The sequence below is a fragment of the Hyalella azteca genome, unplaced genomic scaffold (genome assembly GCF_000764305.2).
Source record: "Hyalella azteca isolate HAZT.00-mixed unplaced genomic scaffold, Hazt_2.0.2 contig7025, whole genome shotgun sequence".
Taxonomy (NCBI): Eukaryota; Metazoa; Arthropoda; class Malacostraca; order Amphipoda; family Hyalellidae; genus Hyalella; species Hyalella azteca.
Window position 1 is genome coordinate 223,041 of NW_025937161.1, and position 21,250 is coordinate 244,290.

Consider the following 21,250-nt stretch of genomic DNA (forward strand, 5'->3'; position numbering starts at 1 on the left):
ATTTTCTTCTTCATGTGTATATATATATTTTTTTTATTATAGCTTATTTCTTTATACCCTAACGGCCATTCTCACCAACCTCCGCACCTCTTTCATTCTCCATACAAATACGGCTTTCCCTTCTCAGTCATGGCAGCAGTCATCTCTGATGACAGATCCTTGATTGCAATCCATTCGTCTCCCGTTCTCTCATACATCACATTATCACCCTCATCCAAAGAAAACTCGCATTATTTCCAGTATTTCTCGTGCGCTTAGCACTCCATCATCAGGTGTTCCTCTTTCATTCCACCTGTACATCTCTGCATTCACGCTTTATGCATTAGCTCTAACGTAGAACATCAAGTCATTACCTCTACTCAGGCTACTGTCATCATATTGCTTCCTTAGGCATATCTTTCATCTTATACGCGTATAAAAATTATTCTTATACACCTCTTTCATCTTATAAAGCTTGAGGCGATGTCAAATACACTGGTAAAAAATTGTTCGTTCTGTTTTTACATGGATAATTATTTCATGTTCTAAGGATTTTTTAAGACAATATTTTGAGACGCGTTTAATGTCTCATGGAACGAATTGTCGACCATGAGAATATTAGAATCAAGACTATATATTGGACATCTGACTAGATCTTTGCAATAATTTTAATACAAGTCATAGGAATTTATTCTATTTGAGGCGTTATGACCCTGGAAGTGAATCAAGATCCAGACTTTTGTAACGGCTCGCTACCACGCATCATATGATGTATACAGACTAAACCAAATTCGACGCCACTTGAGAAATTTCACAGGTTTACAGTGTGGGGAAATAAATAAAGATCGTACAGCTTGAAAACGTTTCATTCAATAAAAATAGAAAGACTTTCTAGGTCCTGGCAAGACCACAGGCCAAACTCACACAATTCATGAAAACCAAATATGAACCTACTTCTGTATCTTTTAGAAATACTAAGCTTCATATACAGCAGTAAAAAGCGTTCTTATAAGCTGACCTCCACTAGTTGCTAAGAAGATAAAATTAATGCCGAATGATGAAGTTTTGTCTTATCACCGGATATTGAGGCAGAAGTTATCAAAGATACAATACATGATTCACACAACTCATAAAAAAATAATTCACACTCATTTACAGAGGAAATTCGAAGGCTAAACATGAAGTTTTGGACACGGACGCGCGCTCTCAACTCATCAGCGACTTGTCACGAGCGGGCGCACCTCAAATCTTCTGTACACTTAGAAACTTCATTATTGGTATCAGTGAACACAAGACACACACAAGTACATGGTATTAAGGCAGACCAACGCTATAAACAAAGTACTTTGACATAAATAAAACTAAAAAGAATCCTTTACAATTCGTGTCATGATGACGCACTAGAATGTCAACTCAGGTTGTTAGTAGCAGGAGGAGATCAGAGAGAGTGACTACATCGATATCTCATGTCAATTGTTTTATTTGTTTTGGTAACGAAAAGTAGTGCTAACGTTTACTCGACATTCCTCGACATAGCTGGTAAAAAATCAATTCGCCTATTTTTCAAGTGTTCGCGCCGTAAAGCAAATTAAATTATCGTCTATGAGGTAAATGAGGGAATTATCATGAGCGACTATTTTGAATGATCAGGCGTACGAAAAATTGGAACAAACGTCAATCATTAGATAGACTATGGATGTTAATTCATAACTTGCCACAGCTCTGAAAATCAAAAAAATCGTGCGGCAACAGCGCTCGTCTAGTTGAAAAATGTTCATCTGTCAATTTAGCCATGGAGTCCAAAGCAAACTTAAGATTATTTGGAGATTGAACGACATAAATAAAGATCCGACAAAAAGAGTAAGGGCTGAAAGCTAACTCGAGACAAAAATTCATTCATTACAATATTACAACATGATAATTTATTGATAATTAATTCTATATTCGATTGATGGGTGGGTCAATCGAGCTTCGTACACCATCGTACATCCAAGTGCCAAGAAAATGTCAAAATAGAAAGGTATTAATTCAATTGTCTTTAACTGAAGTTTCTGCGGAAGCTTAAGAGCTATTACATCAGAAGTTGGTTTTCGAAATTTGTTGAACAACAAAGTCTATGACTGTGAAGAAATCAACTCGGCTTGCTGCAATACATTTTCCATGTTGTTTTTTTTATAAAAGGTTATAGAAACTAAAATACTTTACTTGAAAACATTCGACAATTAAAAGTCAGTAATCGTGGCTAGAAGGCCACAACACTTCCTCATAACAGCTATTTGTCAACTCCAAACAAATGCTCACCAAAAAAGAATAAAAAGAATACACCGATAGCCTAAAAGTCAGATGCTGTGTATTAGGGAAAAGTTAATGTACGTCGCCCAGTTATCAGAATTCCATAGACGGAACAGGAGAGCTGAAATAGCAGAATATGAAGAAGTAGCAGGAAGGAACCCTTCCCGTCAGTGTTTCGAGTACGGCCTTCGTCACCACTCATGAGCTCCTACATAATACGGCATATGCAAAATGCCATACACATTACAAAACAAAATATATGCAGTGACAAAAAAATCTTCTGTGGAAATAACATGTACAAAGATCTTATTTACATGAGAAATTCCCTTTGATTTTCATGGGAATTCTAATAGGCCTCACAAGAGGCCACACAGTGACTATATACCCCCTAGTGGGATGACTATACTAGGGATACCAACAATGGATCAGTACTAAAGGCACAATAAAGTTCAGAGTGTTCCCCAATATAACGTGAGTTACACACTGAAAACTCCCGAAACGTTATTTCCATTTGTAATCACCGCGACACAAGCCAACTAACACCTCGCCGGATTCCACAGATTTTTTACCCCAACAGTGCACACTAGAAGTTAGAACTTGTAAGTCCCAAGGAACAATGCAAGAAAGGGAGGTTGCCGACAACCTTAATCAACTTGCCACGAAGTAAGCCTAAGTTCTAACTTTCAGTACATGATAGTGAGTACTGCAATTCCAGGTTTAAAAGAAAGCTTCGCGAACAACTTTAGCAGACATTACATTTTAAATTAATGAGATTATTGATAAGCATTGGCACATTACAGCAATGCGACACTGAAACCTTAATCCTCGAGATGCTTATCCTGCTAATGTGATGCTCATATGCTGGATGGATTCTCAAGTGACTGATGGCTGTACTGCGGGGAGGCCTGAATTATGTTGCTTATTCATTGAATAACTTATAGTGACAGAGAGAACTTCTGCAGTGACAGCACAAAAATTGTCGGAATCGCTTGCAATGGGCGACAACCAAGTGTTTCAGAGAAATGACGGTGACAAATAAATTCAAATGACAACCAAACCAACAGAAATAAACCTCACAATTTGAATCCTTACTCTGAATGACTAGGTCCCTTCGAAGTGACTTGGAAGTGACGGGCAATTCCTTGCAATATTGAACAGCTGGCTAGGACAAACGGCAGTTCGATAGCATTCGTCGACCTCGAATCAGTAATAAAGAAACCATGGAGCGGCAGAACAGTAGGGTTTAACGCGTGACAAATCATATATTCGACAGAATTTGTAGTCCACTTAATGGAAAGCCTACATTTAGAAGTAATTAAAAAAAGTCTCGTGGAGAAACTCTACTGTACAGTTATCGAGCATCACAGCCCTCGACAAGTTTTTCTACAATTACGTTGAAGTGTACAAGGAGACGTACTGAAATACATACATTTACAAGCCAGGAAGACCACGTTCAAATTGAAGAATTCGAAAGCAGCAACGAAGGTTATGATTTTCGGCGTAGTCCGAAACGTTCCCGAGCTCATCCCAGCTCGGTAGGCAGTGCAAGGCCGACAAATGCGTCAGTTAAAGATGCATATCTCTAGGCTTGACCCGTTACGCATTGTGTAGTGTCGAGGAAAATTTTATTCATTGACGATTATTTCATTAGCCTTTCCGTATGATAGCAAGAAGGTATTATACCGTTACAAGGGTTTGATTTCGCACGAGGGTTGCAAGATTAGAAGCAAGCTTCTGGTTGGGCTTTATACGCAGCATTACTCGCATTGTACGCTATTTATTCATGCCTTGAGTCCCTTATTTGGCTCACCTGCAATGACTAGCAAGAACCTTTTAAGATATCGGTACATGCGACGAAGAAGCAGCAAGCAGCTACGTACGAGCACTAAATAAAATTCTTGGTCCACACTGATAAGAACTTCAACACTTACATTCGCATGGCTAGTAATATGATTTCATCTCAAAATATAGTACAATGCTGAAAAAAGCATGCTAAATCATCTAATAAAATTCATATTACCAACAATTAACGGTTGATAGAACATAGGCACGTTCCTAATGCAGTCGCGAATAATATAAAATAGACACTATACAGAACACGACATGGAGACACTATTTAACGAGTTCGTTCGTATTCTAATATAGGATTTGTTTAATTCACGTAAGGCGATGAAATTTCGTTCAAGTCGCCAACACATGAGATAGGAACCACTAAGCGTGAACAGTCTCCTCCCCAACGCATTAAAAGACAGAGCGCCGGACGGTCAGCGAAGGTTTGTGCACATGAAAGCGAGTGATGTGATAATATTCGTAAGCATTTACGGCTCATACGGCCTATGGAAACGTGCCAGCCCACAGAATACGACAATTGAAGGAACTGTCAGCACCCAAATCGATTAACGCCCAGACAAATTTATGATAGAATTTGGTTCAGAGCTACCAACGCGCTTTTTAGCAAGGAACTAATCTCATAAATACTTACAGCAAAAAAATATGTCAAGATATGAAAAAACCTGGCATACGACATCCACCGAGGCACCGACCAAAGAAGAATCCCATCTAATTAAAAACCGAATACTTGGCTCGATCAATTTTTCATTTTGATTAGGAATAAGAATATGTATCCGTGTCAGCAAGCGTTATTTCGCAACGTACGTATTACGCTTCTTATCGGAAAATAATCTTTAACACATGCAAGAACCAAGAATCATGTACAGTTTCATGAGTAATTTGCTTTGGGTTACGAACCGATTTAATGTATCATTGAACCGTTCAAATTTATCGCAATAAAGTAAACTTTCCCAGCGTTCGTAAGGCACGTTTGATATCAGCAACACCGCCTCGTGAATCTTTCAGATGGGTTGAAAAAAATAAATTATTCTCCAGCAGATGTAGTGAACTTGATGTAGAAGTTTAGTACATCAAGCAAACTGCCAAACGTACAGTTGTACTTGAAGTCTGACAGCTAGGAGATAAGATGGAGTTGCAACTCCAAGGCTGGAGTTGTAACTCCATTTTCGGCTCGCTTAAATGAATTGAGTGTTGAGTTTCCAGATAGGTATTCTTCGTGTCAAATTTTCAATGCAGTATTGCACGCTGCAGCCTCATCGAAGTTGGATCACAGTTAAATGATGAATGTACAAACGGGAAGGCAATTAAGGTCACGATCAACAATTGATAAGATATACAAGAAACTCTGCAATTAAAGACACAGAAAAAAGCGCATATTAGGATTAAGAAGTCAATGACGAGAAAAATGGAGAAGCACACGAGTTCAGAAGCAAGCACTAGATTGTCAAATATGAGCGCTTAACAGTACGATGCCTTTGCCCAAAATTCAACTGCTTCTCGGAGTCAGGTTAATGATATGATTAATGTTAAATAAGGCATTAGTGAAACATGGTAGTTTTTTTTTTTTTGTTATGATCATGCGACGGAACTGCAGCGACCGGAGTTATCGAGCTCAGTTAGTTCTGAAGAATGGATGAACGGAATCGTAAATGAACTTCAAAGCACTTTGGCAGTAAAAAAATGAAGGCTGATCATCTAAGACCTGCAGGTATTTTTGGCATTATTAATTCTTACTCATTAAGAACGACTGACTACGAAGATCCTACTGTGTAAATTAAATCTTAACGGAAGAAGTCAACCCTTCTTCTTGGTACATCGTTCACTGACTTAGCAAATAGAGACGCATCCTGTAGACGCCATCAACGACCTAAGATTCCACTTGAACTTTCGCTTCTATAACCACCGCCTTTGGTCAATGCTGATGATGTCATTTTCTGGCCATGTAAACAAGACGACTGTACAGACATTTCCAGTACTTAAAACCATTAGAAAATTTCAAAAGACGCAACTATTGATAGTATCGCAGAACGAAACTGCTGCTCAGTTCTAAGAGATACAACTTTATTCAAGTTACAATGGCTGGGATGGCGGCAAGTTCTAGGAAGTTCTCTGTGGGAGTTTGGCCCCCCATCTTCTTGGCCAGGGCAGCGGCCACTCGTACTGCCGGGGTACCGTGCCGCCCACGTTTCCTTCGAAGTACTGGAAGATCGGGAACCACCAGATGCGGCTCAGGTGGTTGTGTGGACCGCTCTCCTGCGGACAAACAACATTTGGTATTGCGGGCACGTGGTCTACAGTAATTAGAATAGAAGCTGCTGCTATTAGTGCCTGATTAGCTTTGGGTTCTTCATAATGATCTAAAACTGTAAATTCATGAAAATTTAAAAAAGGAGTTTAGCTACAAGGAGCGACTGGATTATATCCGTTAAAGATTTCAATGAGTATTGTATTATTTAAGTTAGAAACAATATTAGAGGATATTTAGAAACATATATGATTAGAGAAGCACAGAGAAGCACAATATAAAGCAGGGAGATGAAGTGTAAATAAAGTAATTAGTCACCTTGAGGTTGGGATTGTTGGCCATGGTGTGATAGATGTACCAAAGACGAGTGGTGATGAAGTATGCGATGATACAGTCGATGGTGTAGTGACCTCTCGCAATGAGCACCATAAGAACTGCGACGGTGCTCATAATTGCATAAATCCAATGCAGGATCCACCAGCGCCTAGAAGTGTACTCAGCCGTCACCAGATAGCAGAGCACAAGCACCATAGTGTGCCCAGAAAATATGTAATCGCCGCAGTACGTGTGCTTCCCGTTGATTGACATGCCGAGGCCGGACAGGATTCTGAGTCCGCGCTCGAGGAAGAGGAAGGGCGTCGTGCTGTTGGACTTTGGTGAGCAATAGTAGCTGGGGTTAGCGACGGGCAAAACCGTCACGAATATCGTCACTGAGCGGTACAGGTAGAGGAAGCCCAGTATCACGAACAAGCGACGAAAAACTATGTGTCTGTGGAATGAAAAAAATCATAAGTAAATAACTTCATGTTTGTAGTCTACATCATTCAATAGGTAACCACTTGTTCCATTATCAGGAACAAGCGATAAAAAACTATACATGTGTCTTTGGAATGAAAAAAGAAAAAATAATTGCACCTTTGTAGTCTACAACATTCAATAGGTAACCGTTTGTTCCATTACCAGGAACAAACGACGAAACACTATGTGTCTGTGGAATCATAGACAATCATAAGTAAATAGCTGCACTTTTGTAGTCTACAGCACTCAACAGGTAAGAAATGATAAGTAGTAATAAGAGAGCAGGTGTAGGCTATACCTGTGCTTGTGGAAGATGATGGTGACGACAGTGAAGTAGTTCATGCAGATGATCATGATCTCGGAGACCTCGAGGCCCCACTGCTGGACGGGGATGGAGTCCAAGAAGATGTCAGGCAGCGGGGGGTCGTTCTGAGGAACGCGCTCATGCACCATAGCAAGCGACGTCGTGTTCACCAGCGCTGATATCAACGCGAACGCGAGCGCTGCACACAAAATTACAACTTATTACATTTATTGTGACTAAAGTCGTATTTTTTATTGAAGTTATTGGGGACGCAAATACTCTAACAAGGAGGTTAATGAAGAATCATTTCTTGTAGCCCGATCAAAAATTGCTGATGAAAACATGATTCCCAACAACACAAGAGACATGTAATTCTAAAGCAACAAGATGGTCTTAGAAGACTTTGGAATGATTCACATACTTGGGAATACATATCCACATCGGAATTCCATATTCAAATCTATTATGTACAACACGGTCGGCCGTTAATGGTGAGGTGATCGAGCCTCTCAATGAAAGCTTGGCCAGGACAGGTTGTGCCAGCTCAGACCTGCTGATACGCCACGCATTCTTGGTAACGCAGTCACAAATCTCCTTATCTTAGGCTTACAACTGTGCTAGGCATACGACTGTGCCGGACATACGACTGTGCTAGGCTTACTACTGTGCCGGGCTTGCGACTTCTTAAGAAGCTCACGGTATTTTTCAGATATATTATTGACTTGCTTTTAGTCGGTCAGTTAGTTTACTCATAATTTTTTTATTGAATACTCTAGTCATTACTCAACTTCGTGCATCAAACGGCCCAGTTTTTATCTTACAGTTCGAGACTACTTCGGCCATTCATCTGAATTTGTTCCCCACGTGGATCCCACTTTGAATCACTCGAGCTGCCGTAACTTCGTAAGCATAGGAGCAGCATACAGTTATAGCTGCGAATTCTGAGGGGACCTTCATCAACAGTTGAGGTTACATTATGAATGGATTCGCTATAGCAATTAACTACATATTTCCGACTGGGCAGCATCACGTCCAACTCCGCGGTTTATCACAAATAATTTAGGTTGGCCGTTTTCACGATATAACAAACTCGTTTTTGGGGCTAGATTCCGTATAGAAAGACTGCTCGGAAAATCAACGAAAATTATAATTTTGAACATCACTGTTTATTCGACGTAAAATAGACGGAAACGATCGTTTTTAACATAATCAATAAGTACATATGAAATATATCATGTTCGGAAGCTAATTCTTAAGTAGTTTAAAATTTCATAAATGTTCGTAGAAATATTGGCCACACATGGAGAAATGAGTATAGACTTTGTCTAAATAGCGATGAAACTTTGGCCTATTGTGGGTCATCCTTACCCACTTTGGCCCGGTAAAAGTGTTTGGCCGCTACGTACAAACAGTGTGTCACTATTCAGAGAATATGCCTCATTAATTTTTCTGAGTTGAGCTTTTTCTAGGCATAAGTTGGAAAATTCAACTCACCTACAAAAGTTTTGACTTTCTCTGGAGGAAACCTAGGCTCGTCGCGATGCGGACTCGGCATCTGTATTTTGACGAGGCCGTTGACAGCGTTGACGGCGGACGTGGCGGTCGCGTTGAAGAAATTGGTCGCACCGTTGCTGGAACTGTGGGCCCCATCGTGATGGCTGCCAAAAATAGAAACAATTTGAATAATTCTCCAAACATTTTATTCACAGTCAACGTCAGAAGTGCGAGCGAGGAAAGTAATACAAATACTACAAAGAGGTAAAAGTTCTAACTTTTTGGACTAACCGCGTCCAATTATCCCAATACAGCAAAGCTCTGACTCGAGTTTCCTATCACAATATAGTCAAGAGGAATTACGGTCGAGCTGGCATTGAACATTCCATAACTCGACGTTGTCAAAAATCAAACAGACATCGTCTTAACTTTGAAGGACATTAGATCACTTCTTGGTATTTGTAATGAATTTTAGTTTTGGAAATTTTGTAGCAGATGTTCTGGCAACATCAACCAAAGTATTTGAAGGAATTGTCTTACGCTTTGGCCATTTGTTGATTCTTACTAAAGCCAGCCGCTTGTCTTCTTTCTCTTGGAGAACTTCCCTCCTCTGTCTGCTGTTCTACTTAGTAAACTTGGAACTTGGACCAAGCCTAATGACCCATTCACCCATTGGAAGTTATCGTCAATGAACTAATGAAACCGTCCGTTTTAATCTGAACTAATAGAAACATTACAGCATTATATATAATGTCAAGGTTCCATTCATTTCACCTACAAAACACCAATAAACAATTACCACATCGACAAGTTTGAACAAATAAATAATTCCCAAGCTTTCAACGATCGTGATATTCGCCTTCGATGGAGACTGTACGATTGTACAAGCACAACCATTCAACCTACTGCTGCAAGTCGGGCAAATATTTCAAAAGATTAATGCAGAAAACTCGACGACGTGAAATTTATGAGCTTAGATCGCACGATCGTCATCATAACTGCAGTACCAATAACCTAAGTGAAATATAATGGAAATGATGTGGCGTTAGGCCACACAATTACTCGAGTTATGCCTTCAAAAAACAGAAAAGGAAATAATACGAGAGTAGCAGTACGGAGTGTGAGAGTGGCAGTACGGAGGTGAGAGTGGCAGTACTGAGTGTGAGAGTGGCAGTACGGAGTGTGAGAGTGGCAGTACAAAGTGTGAGAGTGGCAGTACGGAGTGTGAGAGTGGCAGTACGGAGTGTGAGAGTGGCAATACGGAGTGTGAGAGTGGCAGTACGGAGTGTGAGAGTGGCAGTACGGAATGTGAGAGTGGCAGTACGGAGTGTGAGAGTGGCAGTACGGAGTGTGAAAGTGGCAGTACAGAGTGTGAGAGTGGCAGTACTGAGTGTGAGAGTGGCAGTACTGAGTGTGAGAGTGGCAGTACGGAGTGTGAGAGAAGAAGTAAGAAGTATGCAAGAGGAAGTAGAAAGCCACGAGAAGTGCAAGGCTTTGAGACGGCAGCGGATGCTCGTATCATTGCCTCATGACTTCACCGCTTATACATCTCAGAAATATGCTCATGAAGTGCGCACTGCGCGATCACTGGGCAATTTGCTTAAAATTTACAACTACGACACGTAAACCAAATGAAAAGTTTCTGCAGTAAGTCAAGTTCTTCGTGATCCGTCAGAATTCTGTGCTAGAGGCGCGGAGTAGTAAAGCGATCACAAAATCCCAGCGAAACATTTCACACTTACTCACTAGCTGACGAAAGTTCTTCGTCTTCAGTTTCTTTGGGGACTAGAATGACGTATTCTTTAGACATTATATTTCAAATTGTCAGTACAAGAAGAATAGAGCACGCGAAGCACAAATCCACATAATCTGAAAGTCAAAAGAATATTTTTCTGGATTTTTATACATGCAAACATGCATCTAATAATAAATAATGCACTGTGTACGAGAAAAAATAGGTTTAAACATTATTTATTTATGATTTGATAGAAAGCCTCATAAGCTTAGTAAGAGAAACTAATGAAACTAGAGGATGGCAGTGATGTTACTGCGAACAATGCCGATAACCAAGAAAGTAACGAGGCCGGCAATTTTTCGGTTAAACATTACTGAAGCAATAATTAAACTAATGCAGTTGCAAATTTGAGTCATGTTCAGTTGGAACCCGTACTCGGACGTGGGCACAGGAGAACGGTCCACATTAGGAGCCGTGTGTTCGAACAAATTCGTATATATCTACGAACGTGTCTCAGGAATACTAACCGTCTTCTCTCGTTCATTTTCTGTTAGTTTAGTGCTGCAAGCTTTCCTCTCTTGCATGCCATTTACTCTCTCATCGTCCACTTAGCCAGTTTATCTCGCTGCACAAGCATCTCGCGTTGTTTGCACCGACTTTTGGGGCATCGTTTCAAAGTTGAACGCTGTATTTACCAAATCTTTTTGACTTTTTGTCCTAATGATACGAACACTTTCTTCCCGACAACCTGGCCACAGAACGGATCAAACTTATATGTCCTGGTATCGCTGTGCTAATGATTCATTTCGACAATCGTAAGATCAACGATGGTAGTACATACTAAACTGCATCTTATGATCAAGCAGCGTTTCTATGAGTGACAAGTTGTAATTTACGAGCATTGCACTTCTTGTGTCGAGTAATCGAGAATATTTGGAGATCAACAGTCCCGCTATGATCTAAATGTTTGCTTCACAAATTGCAGTTAAATGACTGGTTCGTATGACACCCTAAATTAAAGTTTGCAAACGAAGTAAACTTCCGCGACGAATGCCGGAGCGTCGTCAGGGCCATAAAACCACAAGTAGCATAAAAATTGATTATCCATAATAATATTACCAAGCAATTTTCAAATGAAACCTTCCATAGCAGACTTTGTACCCAAAAGACGCAGAACCTAGCACACGCTCGGTCAGGTGACAGCAGAGAGCCAGGCTCACGTCCGAGTATACGAGGCGCGAGTAAACAAATCAGCGCCCGGTGAGAAGACGCTTGCACAACTCGAGAGCCTCTCGTCAACTTCACATGTGGATGCCTTCACTTCCAAACGTTAATAAATCGCGTATTTGTTCACGGCAAAGAACTAATTCTCATCTCGAATTATGCAAATCGTAAATGTGTCAAGCCTATCACAGCTGCTAACGTTATTGACATGAGAGGTAACGACAGCATGACAATGATGAAACAACCTTCACGATATGAGCTCTGCTACTGATTAGTGAAAAGAATTAGTTTCCTCATTGACATTCCACGTTCGACGGTTGACACACAGCCATAAGTTAATTAACTTTCTAATCATGCAAGGAATTGAACAAAAATTACCAAGTGATGGAGGTAATGATGAAGTGACATCGGTGGGTATGATTTCAACAAAAAAAAATTAAACAAGGCGTAATTACCAACTTAACACGAAAAAAATGACAGATGAAATATAGCAAATTATGGGGAATTATCACTGCAATTTCATACGCAAATTCATTCACATAATTGATGCCTTTAATGTAAATATATTCACAAAAAGTCAAACAAAAGGAGCGACGCAGAAGCATAAATACATAATTTTCAAATTTCAACCGTGATTTAAGACTCTTAATTTAAAAATAATAAGTCTTAAAAGAAGTGTCAAAACACGGTTTTTCCCACAACATGCTCATTTATTTTCTGATGGCAAACCTTGAGCTACTGGAGCTCCCATCAAGTTAATAAAAATCGGTTTTTCCACAGCAAGCTTGTCCATTTTTTGAGGAATGACCTTGCATGAGTTACTCGAGAATATTTGTATTTTGTAGCGGTTATTTCCACTAACAAAGACTCGCGTAGCCGACCAATCAGATACTAAGTAGTATTGGTATAATTACGAAAACTGATTGATAAAGCTTGCCCCCCCCCCCCAAAAAAAAACACCCCAGACTGGAGATAGTACTTTGTACTATCACCAGTTTGTACTTTCATTGACTATTCACATCTACATCACAAATATTCGGACGTTTTCCCCATTTCTGAAGTTTTTTCGCTGTTATGTGATACATAAAATTTTGAACTTAAAAAGGCAAGAGTCTCAAAACTTGCAGCAAAAGGACAATGTTAAAAAGAAGTGCTCTGTAGCTGACGTCAAGAAATCTTATATCTTTCAAATAACTATTTCATGCAACGTACGTTAGTTCATAAATTAATATTTATCAACATTAAATCGCTCTATAACAGACCGTAATTTTATTAATTATCACAATAAAATCTAAGAAGATCGTTATCACTTCGGGAATCCACTTCAATTATCACAGGCCTCACTATTCATAAAAGTTACGTACTCGTAACTTCGCCAGCCAATCATTGAATTCTTTTCATGTCCAACTCACCAATCACAGGCGAGAATTCTACCGCTACGCGTACTCAGGTCGCTACGTATACGCAGTTTAATTAGTACCGCCCCTTGTAAGGAAGCGTGGTCGCTTGCGTAGCACAGATACGCGCAGCCAAACTAAAGAGGAGAGCTGAGCGCGCAGGGAACGTAAGGCTAGTCTGCCGCCTATGTCTGCTGGGCGCTAAAAAGATCAGCAAGCAACGCTGAGCATCTTGCGATACATTGCTGGTCATGCAAAAACTGGTGCTATTCAACCATTTTGCACGTGGGTTTTTTATTGTTTTTCTTCCTAGGTTTTTACTGCTAACATGATTTCCAAGAGCAGTACGGTATTCTTCAATATGTGAACAAATATACTACAGGCATAATTCTTTAGAAGAATTCTTTTGAGAAAACCTGTTAGTGGATCAAAATTGTTATGAGTTTGCCTGAGGGAGCAATTGTAATTATGATTTCGAGTCTAAAACGAGAGAGGAACATATAAAACAACTTCCTTGATGATGCCGATGGCTAAGTGAAAAAATGAATTTATTGACAGAAACCAAGACGAATACCTATTATCCAGCTCCGGTTTTAGGATATATGGCCTTCAAAGAATTTGAATCCTAGGATTTTTTGTATATATTTATATTTTTAAATGAAATTTGTATGGCGCTTTCTAGGAGGTGTGCTGAACTGCTGATGGAACATTTTTAATACATGACTGTTAGGTTTTAATTAAAGTTTTCGCGCATTGTTAATACAATTCAAGTCATAGGAAAGGTTATGAGCAAATTTTAATTTCAACAGATCACTTATTTTCCTCATGTGGGTGGTATTGCCAATGCAAATGACCAGCGCTTTCATTAGTGCAACTACTTTTACAATTATTACACGATGTCAACAATGTATTATTCTGTACGATTTGCAGCATATTTACTTTTGCGCAATATGGCATTTGAAATAATAAATACTAAATTGAGTATCCATTCAGTAATGATGATGCTCCATCTCTGATATATTACCATGTTTAAAGTTTGCTCTTGGAACATTATTAGTATAAACCCTTTTTTTATTTTAACAATAAATTCAAGTGTCCAGATTTCTGATTTCATTTAATTTGTTTATGGTCTTTTTCACGAGATAAATTGTACAACACTTTACTTATATGTACACTAAAGCTAATAACACTATAATAATGCCATAATATTTAGTGTCAAAATGTATATTGACACTACATTACTGAAGAAAATAAATAGACATTTTTTAGTCATGTTCTATCCAACACGAGCGTTTTTGGTTCAAATTAAAAGTTGTTTAGTGAAATCAGCAGCGGCGGCCAAACCCAATTAAGATCTATGGTCAGTATAATACTAACCTGAATTTTGAGGAAAAAACTTGGAGATTGGACACAGAAACAAAAAATTTTCCGAAACGCCGAGGAAATATCTCAGAGGGAACCGAAATTTTCAATGGAAATAAGTTCCAACTCACGGGAATTCCATTTCCCCTACACAGGCAAAAAGTGCTCTTCATTTAGATCCCGTACTTGGCTGCATTACATGTGATAGCAGAACAATAATAGTTTTCTTTTTTAATATAGGTATCCTACCTAACTTCCCGATTCGATAGAAACGGGAAATTGGTTAATGCCGAACAAAAATTATAATTTAGAAAGCAAACTGTGTAAGATTGTCCTTCAAAATACATAAGCTAACGACCACTGATTCACATGTCATAAACTGTGGGTTAGATAACAAGTTTGATAAGCGAAACTATTAGCGCTGCCAGCAGTTCTAATCTCACGCATGGTATCTCGGTAAGGTTCAGTTGCTGCTCACATGCAAGTACAATCAGTCCAAGTTTGTGCGCGGCTCCAGCATGAACCGTTGCAGGCATGTCGCTATTTAAAAGCAAACGATGCTAAGAAAATATTGCTACGAATTCATTCTATATCTCATAGGGCATTCAACATAGAAGAAATGTCTTGGTTGTTCATGCGTTGAAGGATTGTCTTGAATCAAGAGACGTTTCCTTCACTGAAAACACACCATGTATCAATGTCTATTCCGATATTTTCCCCTCCTTACCTGAGAATATCTTTAAAAGATCTTAGTATGAAATATGAATTGAGAGGTGTGCCCATACAAATCATAAGATGCGCGTTTTTGTTTCACGTTTCATTATGTCAGTTACTAAAATGAAAAATTATTTCAGCATAGGGATTAAATCCCAGTAGCACACATTCCCTATTTGATGGCATTATTTTCAGTAAAGAGTACATCAAGTAGCAGCACTCTAATCACCAGTCAAAATGACGCACCCAACTAATGAACATGCAGATGTTTACACGTAATAGAAAGGTTAAAATGTTCTTGATCTCGTGAAACTCTTCGTACACTTTAGTTAAAAACTTTTTTTGCAACAGTTTTGAATTACAGAGAAAGGAGCCGTTCCAGACGCACTCTCGTTTTGTTCACCAAACTGAGATGGGTGTTATCACACAGAGAAAATATCTTGTGCATGTAAAATTGCCATTGTAATTTATATGTACAGTTGCCAACCGAGTTTCGGAAGCACGAGGCTCATGTAGTGGAGGCGCTGCAGTTGAGGTCATACTTTGGTTCAGTTCGTGTAATCACGTCAAATAATAATTCTTAAAGGTACACTTGACGTCATTTACTTGATTACATCATTAATGACTCGTGTACAAGGTGCCCTGATTGCGCGACATACCGAAGCGTACGGCTATTTCATGATAATTCTGTCACTGACCTTCCAGTTACCTATATATTCTCGTTTTTTTTTTCTCGTGATCAAACCACTACCGCCAGCAAGCTAGGCGAGATTCCTCGACAAATTGTATCCAATAGAGTTATGGCACCAATACATCACTCAAGTAACTTGGCTATACTTTCTTCAAGAAGACAAAGCCAATTAAAGATTCAACTCGCCCGTCGCCTGGTGAGCTCTAATATTCTTATTTATAGAGCTTAGAATGGACAAAGAGGGACAGGATGGTAGTGTTGACCGAAGGACGCATCGAATTATAAGGCACTGCTTGAAGCCTCATCCGATTAATTCAAACGCATAAATAATTGATTATCGTGACCAAGAACCTCGTTCACAAGGAGCATGAAAAGTTCCTGTAATTTTGTGCACATCACGAGAGGTAGAGCAGATAATGAGATGAAGGCACGCAAAAAGTCACGACAGAAGCACACAAGCAGCAGATCTGGTCACCTAATGGAACCACGTTTGGTACTGGGTTACGTGGCACTGACCAGACTGTTGCTATAAGGTAGATACAAGTCAGCAGATCTTATCAATGATAGATAGTCTCTTAGTCCGACATGAACAAAAAGCACTGTAAAAATAATTTTGTACCATAGATATATGAGCTGCCGAAATCCTGCTTATTAGAAACGCGAGACATTCTTTAAAAATTAAAATAAAACTAAAAAATGTACTAGCATTCTATTTGAACGCGAGAGTTGGCTAGTGGCAGTGTTGTATGTAACCTTATGTGTATTCATTGGGACAACGATCGTCGCAGGTGTAAATCAATATTGATCGAACGCCTCACAACGTCTGGGCAGAGCAACACATCATGCTGGCAACCTTATTACAGAAACACCAAACCAGACACTAAGCAGCCGACGGACTTATTCACATCGCATGTTAGTGCTAAACTAAGTAACATAATATAGAACTTGAATTATATTTATGACCAGACAAAACATCGTTAAATCTTTCGGTAACAATAAAACTGTGACAAGCAGAATAAGGGATAATGATAAAGGTCACGACATTATCAACTGTTAATGGAAAATGTGTTCGTGGACAGAATTGATGTTCTCTTCACACATAGGGCGTGAGTTCGACGCAAAAGCACACATAAAGAGAAATAGAGGAAGTAACGTGAATACACAACAGAGACACCATACATTGCGAGTTATGAACAACTATATACAATTGCAAGACAACTTTCAATCTGATTTTCAGGTCTGCAATTGGCATAACTATTGAACTCTCTCATGTAGGCCTACGCGATGCCAGCAATGTTTCCGAATGTTGGGCTCTGACAAATTGGACATCACGGTGAAAACAATTGCTTGGTGCCGAAATGGAAGCCTGTGACTGGGATATCGCGTCACAACAAAGTGGACGATATAAACAGTGAGAGGATCCTTTCCAGGCCGAGACGCACGAGATTGCAGCAAATACAATAGCACAAAAAAGTCCTAGAATGACATAAAAAACAGTGTCCGAAAATAAAGTGATATCATAGTGAAGCATCTTCTTAGAAATTTCAGTTAGTATGACCTTTCAGCATTATTATATAACAATGATTCAAATGATCAAGACGGAAAATTGAACATAATCCTCTATATTCTATATTTTTTCTATAATTTTTGCATTATTGCGAGACCTCATTTGAGCATATTGCTACCGAGTCCATGGATAAGATATGCAGAGAAGAAGCAAGTTTGAGACGTCCACAGGATGCAGAGCAAGTGAGCTCGTATCGTACAGGACGGAGACAGCCAGCACAGACGGATGGGACATGACGAGTGAGCAGCAAGAGGATGTTGGTGTTACATGGCCACAAAAATGCAAATTGTTCAAGTGCAAACGAGGCCAAATGAATCAACTCTCAACACATTAACTGCAAGATTGGTCTCAATTTCTTACACGAACAACACAACAACATGCCAAGTGCAGCAAATCAGAGTTATTGCTGCCTTCATAGACGCAAGAACGGAGAATTGGATTCCACGTTCAATTTAGTACAAGTGGCAAGAATTGTTCATCTCCGAACGATCAAACACTGAGGTATATAGTACACTGGCTGTAAAATAACCATAGTTACAAAAACCCCTATGGCACAGCAGTCAACAATAGATTTCGCCAAATTTCAGCCAAATGCCTTCGTCCAAACCGAGGTCTTGTTCAGAACTGACGCTAAAAAAGTTAGCTCGAGAAGTTTATCCCGCGTTTCATGATCCGGCACGCACAAAATGCAGTATTCATGCCGATTGCTGACGTGAGCTGAACGCTCAGGAATTTCAGCGCATTTGATCGTTTCCGGCGCGACTAAACACATTCGTGCAAACATTGCACCAGACTGATGCTCAGCCTACGTTGTTGGATGTCGGAATTCACAACAATGTCCCGGGAATATAAAGTATAGAAATGACAACTCGAAGAAAAGACCTGAATGTGACAATTGTCGAGGATACTCAACTGTTTACATGGAGTTGTCGAACGTTCGAATAAACGAACCACGAAGATTTCTTATTAATTCGTTCATTCGAATGTATGAACGAATTCATTATTTCACACCATTATGAACACAAATTGGCATGCACATTCCGATGTATTAAAACGACCCAAAAATATAAACACTATTAAGGTATAGAAACACGAGAACACATAAGAAATTAAATTAATATCTTACCTGGATTTTTTGCCAGTCACTTTAGAGAAAATTGACGAGGTTGAAGGTTCGTCTTGATCAAGACCGGAATGTGCGAATAGCGGGAGCAGAGGTTGCCTCTGGTAACAGTTCTCATGTAGTAAAACTTCAGTGCTGCTGCCGCACATGCTGCTCCTGCCACTTCCACTACCGTCATCACTGTCCTCGGCGGCACTGCTGCCACTACTGCCACTTGGCACGGTCAGGATTATGACGTCGGACTCGTCGACAGCGCCGTATGAGAGCGGCGCGGACGACGTCGTTGGGGTCTCGCCCGTCATGTTGAGCGTGCGACCGCCGTCGCTGCAGCTGCGGTTACCGCGCCCCAGCACCATCCTGCAACAACCGTAAATAGTTACGGTATATGTTTATTTACTTATAAAACTACTGAACACGACAATTGTATAAGTTCTTCTCAATCTTAGAATGAAGACCGAAATTGTAAATAAAGAATTCTGAAATGAAAGATGCAATTCATCATACAACGGATAAAACAATAAGACAACAAAACACATAGCCAGTATATAATAATTATTGCAATTGTGACACACGATTTGTAGTAAACTAAAAACGCATGATAATAAGGCACAAGCATATGATATACCAAGTTTTCAAATTTGTCTATTATATATGCCGGGTTTAGCACAACATAAGCACATGATGATGCATAAGCTAACAAATTAGCTTAGACGGCATATGCAAATATCGAGGCGCAGTGAAGACGCTCGCGACAACGAACTAATGCACTGCAGTTCCGTCAGATGAGGAATACGATGCTCAATAATCATACGTTATACGAACCAAATTTTGAAATGTAATAGCATGGGAAGCGCCTTTAATTTGGCGTAGGTATCGATGATAAATGATATCAAAAAGAAATGAGTAGCTGATATCGTGCATGTGGGTTGCCAAGAAAATGAATTTAAAGATAGTTGAAAAGAAAAACTTTCCAGACTATTCACTTATTCTGGCAAGCCAGATCAACTCTTAGATCCCTTTGTTCGTTGAATTAAATCATCAACAGAAATATTCAAAGTGTACAAATCGATAAAAAATAGCCATTTATAATTGAAAATGATTTTTTTTCCTGTCAGCAGCGGTACACAAAAATAGATTCTTTAAAAAATTAACAGAAGAGCGTGAGGACTCAAGCTCGAGTTTCATAATCCGGCAATTTACAATCTATTATTGTAAATTTATTGTAAGCGTAAGCATAAAACGATTTGGTGAACATGACCAAAAGCAAAGTGAATATGACAGCTAAGCATGACCAAACGACTAAAAGTTATTTTAACAATCTGACTTGTTTTCTACTCTCTTCGTTGCGATGTAAATGTAATGCTATCTCCTCCGACATATACGAGAATTGAGCTGCTTGAACAGAACAAATTGACTGGCGGATGAATTACAACTTACGAACGGATATAAATTGAATTCGAGAACGAATTTAATTAAAATTCGTGAACGGATTTAATATAAATTAACAAACGGATTTAATCTAAGTTTGTTACCTACTTAATTCAAGCTTGCAGACCGATTCAATCAAAACTTGCAAACTGATTCAATTAAAACTTGCAGGCGGATTCAATTAAAACTTACTGACCAATTCAATTAAAACTTGCAGGCGGATTCAATTAAAACTTACTGACCAATTCAATTAAAACTTGCAGGCGGATTCAATTAAAACTTACTGACCAATTAAATTAAAATTTGCGGGCGGATTCAATTTAAACTTGCAGACCAATTCAATTTAGAGTTGCAGACCAATTCAATTTAGAGTTGCAGACCAATTCAATTTAAACTTGCAGGCGGATTCACCTTGAATTTGCCGATTCAAACATTTCCTGCCAGATTCCTCATAAAAAAATATTTCGATGAAAATATGGCGGTCGTTCCGGTCAGCGACTAGCATTGCTCTTGAGCAATCACCTCTCCATTATACCCAGACAAGTGAAAACAGCTGTAAAAAATAAGCCTCCGAATTGGAGAGTTGGAGCTCAAGTTTGCAGTTATATTATCTAAGAACTTTCCCTTGCAATTACGAAGGTCATGAATGAGACAGCAATTATCCTCTTTATCAGCTGACATGATTATTTTTTGTGGTGTTCCATTGTACTGTGAACGATATGTATTGTATTTTTAATTGGCGTATTTTGCTCAATGTTAATTGAGCTGATAGTGAGGACGTTGCATCGCCTGGAAAAATATTATTCAATCATTAAGAGGCTCAAATATCCGCTGGAAATCAGGAAATTCTACTCGAATAAGAAGCCTCCGACCTTTACGCGCTAACACTTCAACGAGAACATTACGCCTCGCCTTTTATTTCATTATAATTCCTATGTCTGGCTGACTTGCTTGCTTGCTTACCCATTTTTTTCCATATCAAGTGTCGTTTCCTCGTGATCTCAGAAGAGTTCGTTAAAAATATTTTTGCCAGTTACTTCGCAAAA

The 21,250-nt window shown here is 39.2% G+C and overlaps 1 protein-coding gene across 3 annotated transcripts in view; it reads right to left on the reverse strand.

Moving 5' to 3' along the window:
• Positions 1 to 827: 827 nt before the first annotated feature.
• The window catches only part of LOC108672627 (phosphatidylcholine:ceramide cholinephosphotransferase 1), a 39,206-nt gene continuing 18,783 nt past the window's right edge, over positions 828 to 21,250 (reverse strand). For 2 of the 3 annotated variants that reach the window (XM_018160328.2, XM_018160329.2), the window contains exons 2-6: positions 18,780 to 19,133; positions 8,964 to 9,127; positions 7,464 to 7,668; positions 6,686 to 7,136; positions 828 to 6,375 (exon numbers count right to left, since the gene is read on the reverse strand). In XM_018160328.2, the coding sequence (XP_018015817.1) occupies positions 6,220 to 6,375; positions 6,686 to 7,136; positions 7,464 to 7,668; positions 8,964 to 9,127; positions 18,780 to 19,132 (1,329 nt within the window). In that variant the 5' untranslated portion in view covers position 19,133 and the 3' untranslated portion in view covers positions 828 to 6,219. Of the gene's footprint in view, positions 6,376 to 6,685; positions 7,137 to 7,463; positions 7,669 to 8,963; positions 9,128 to 10,705; positions 10,856 to 18,779; positions 19,134 to 21,250 lie in introns of those variants that run through there. The other variant, XM_047881088.1, reaches the window with a different exon arrangement.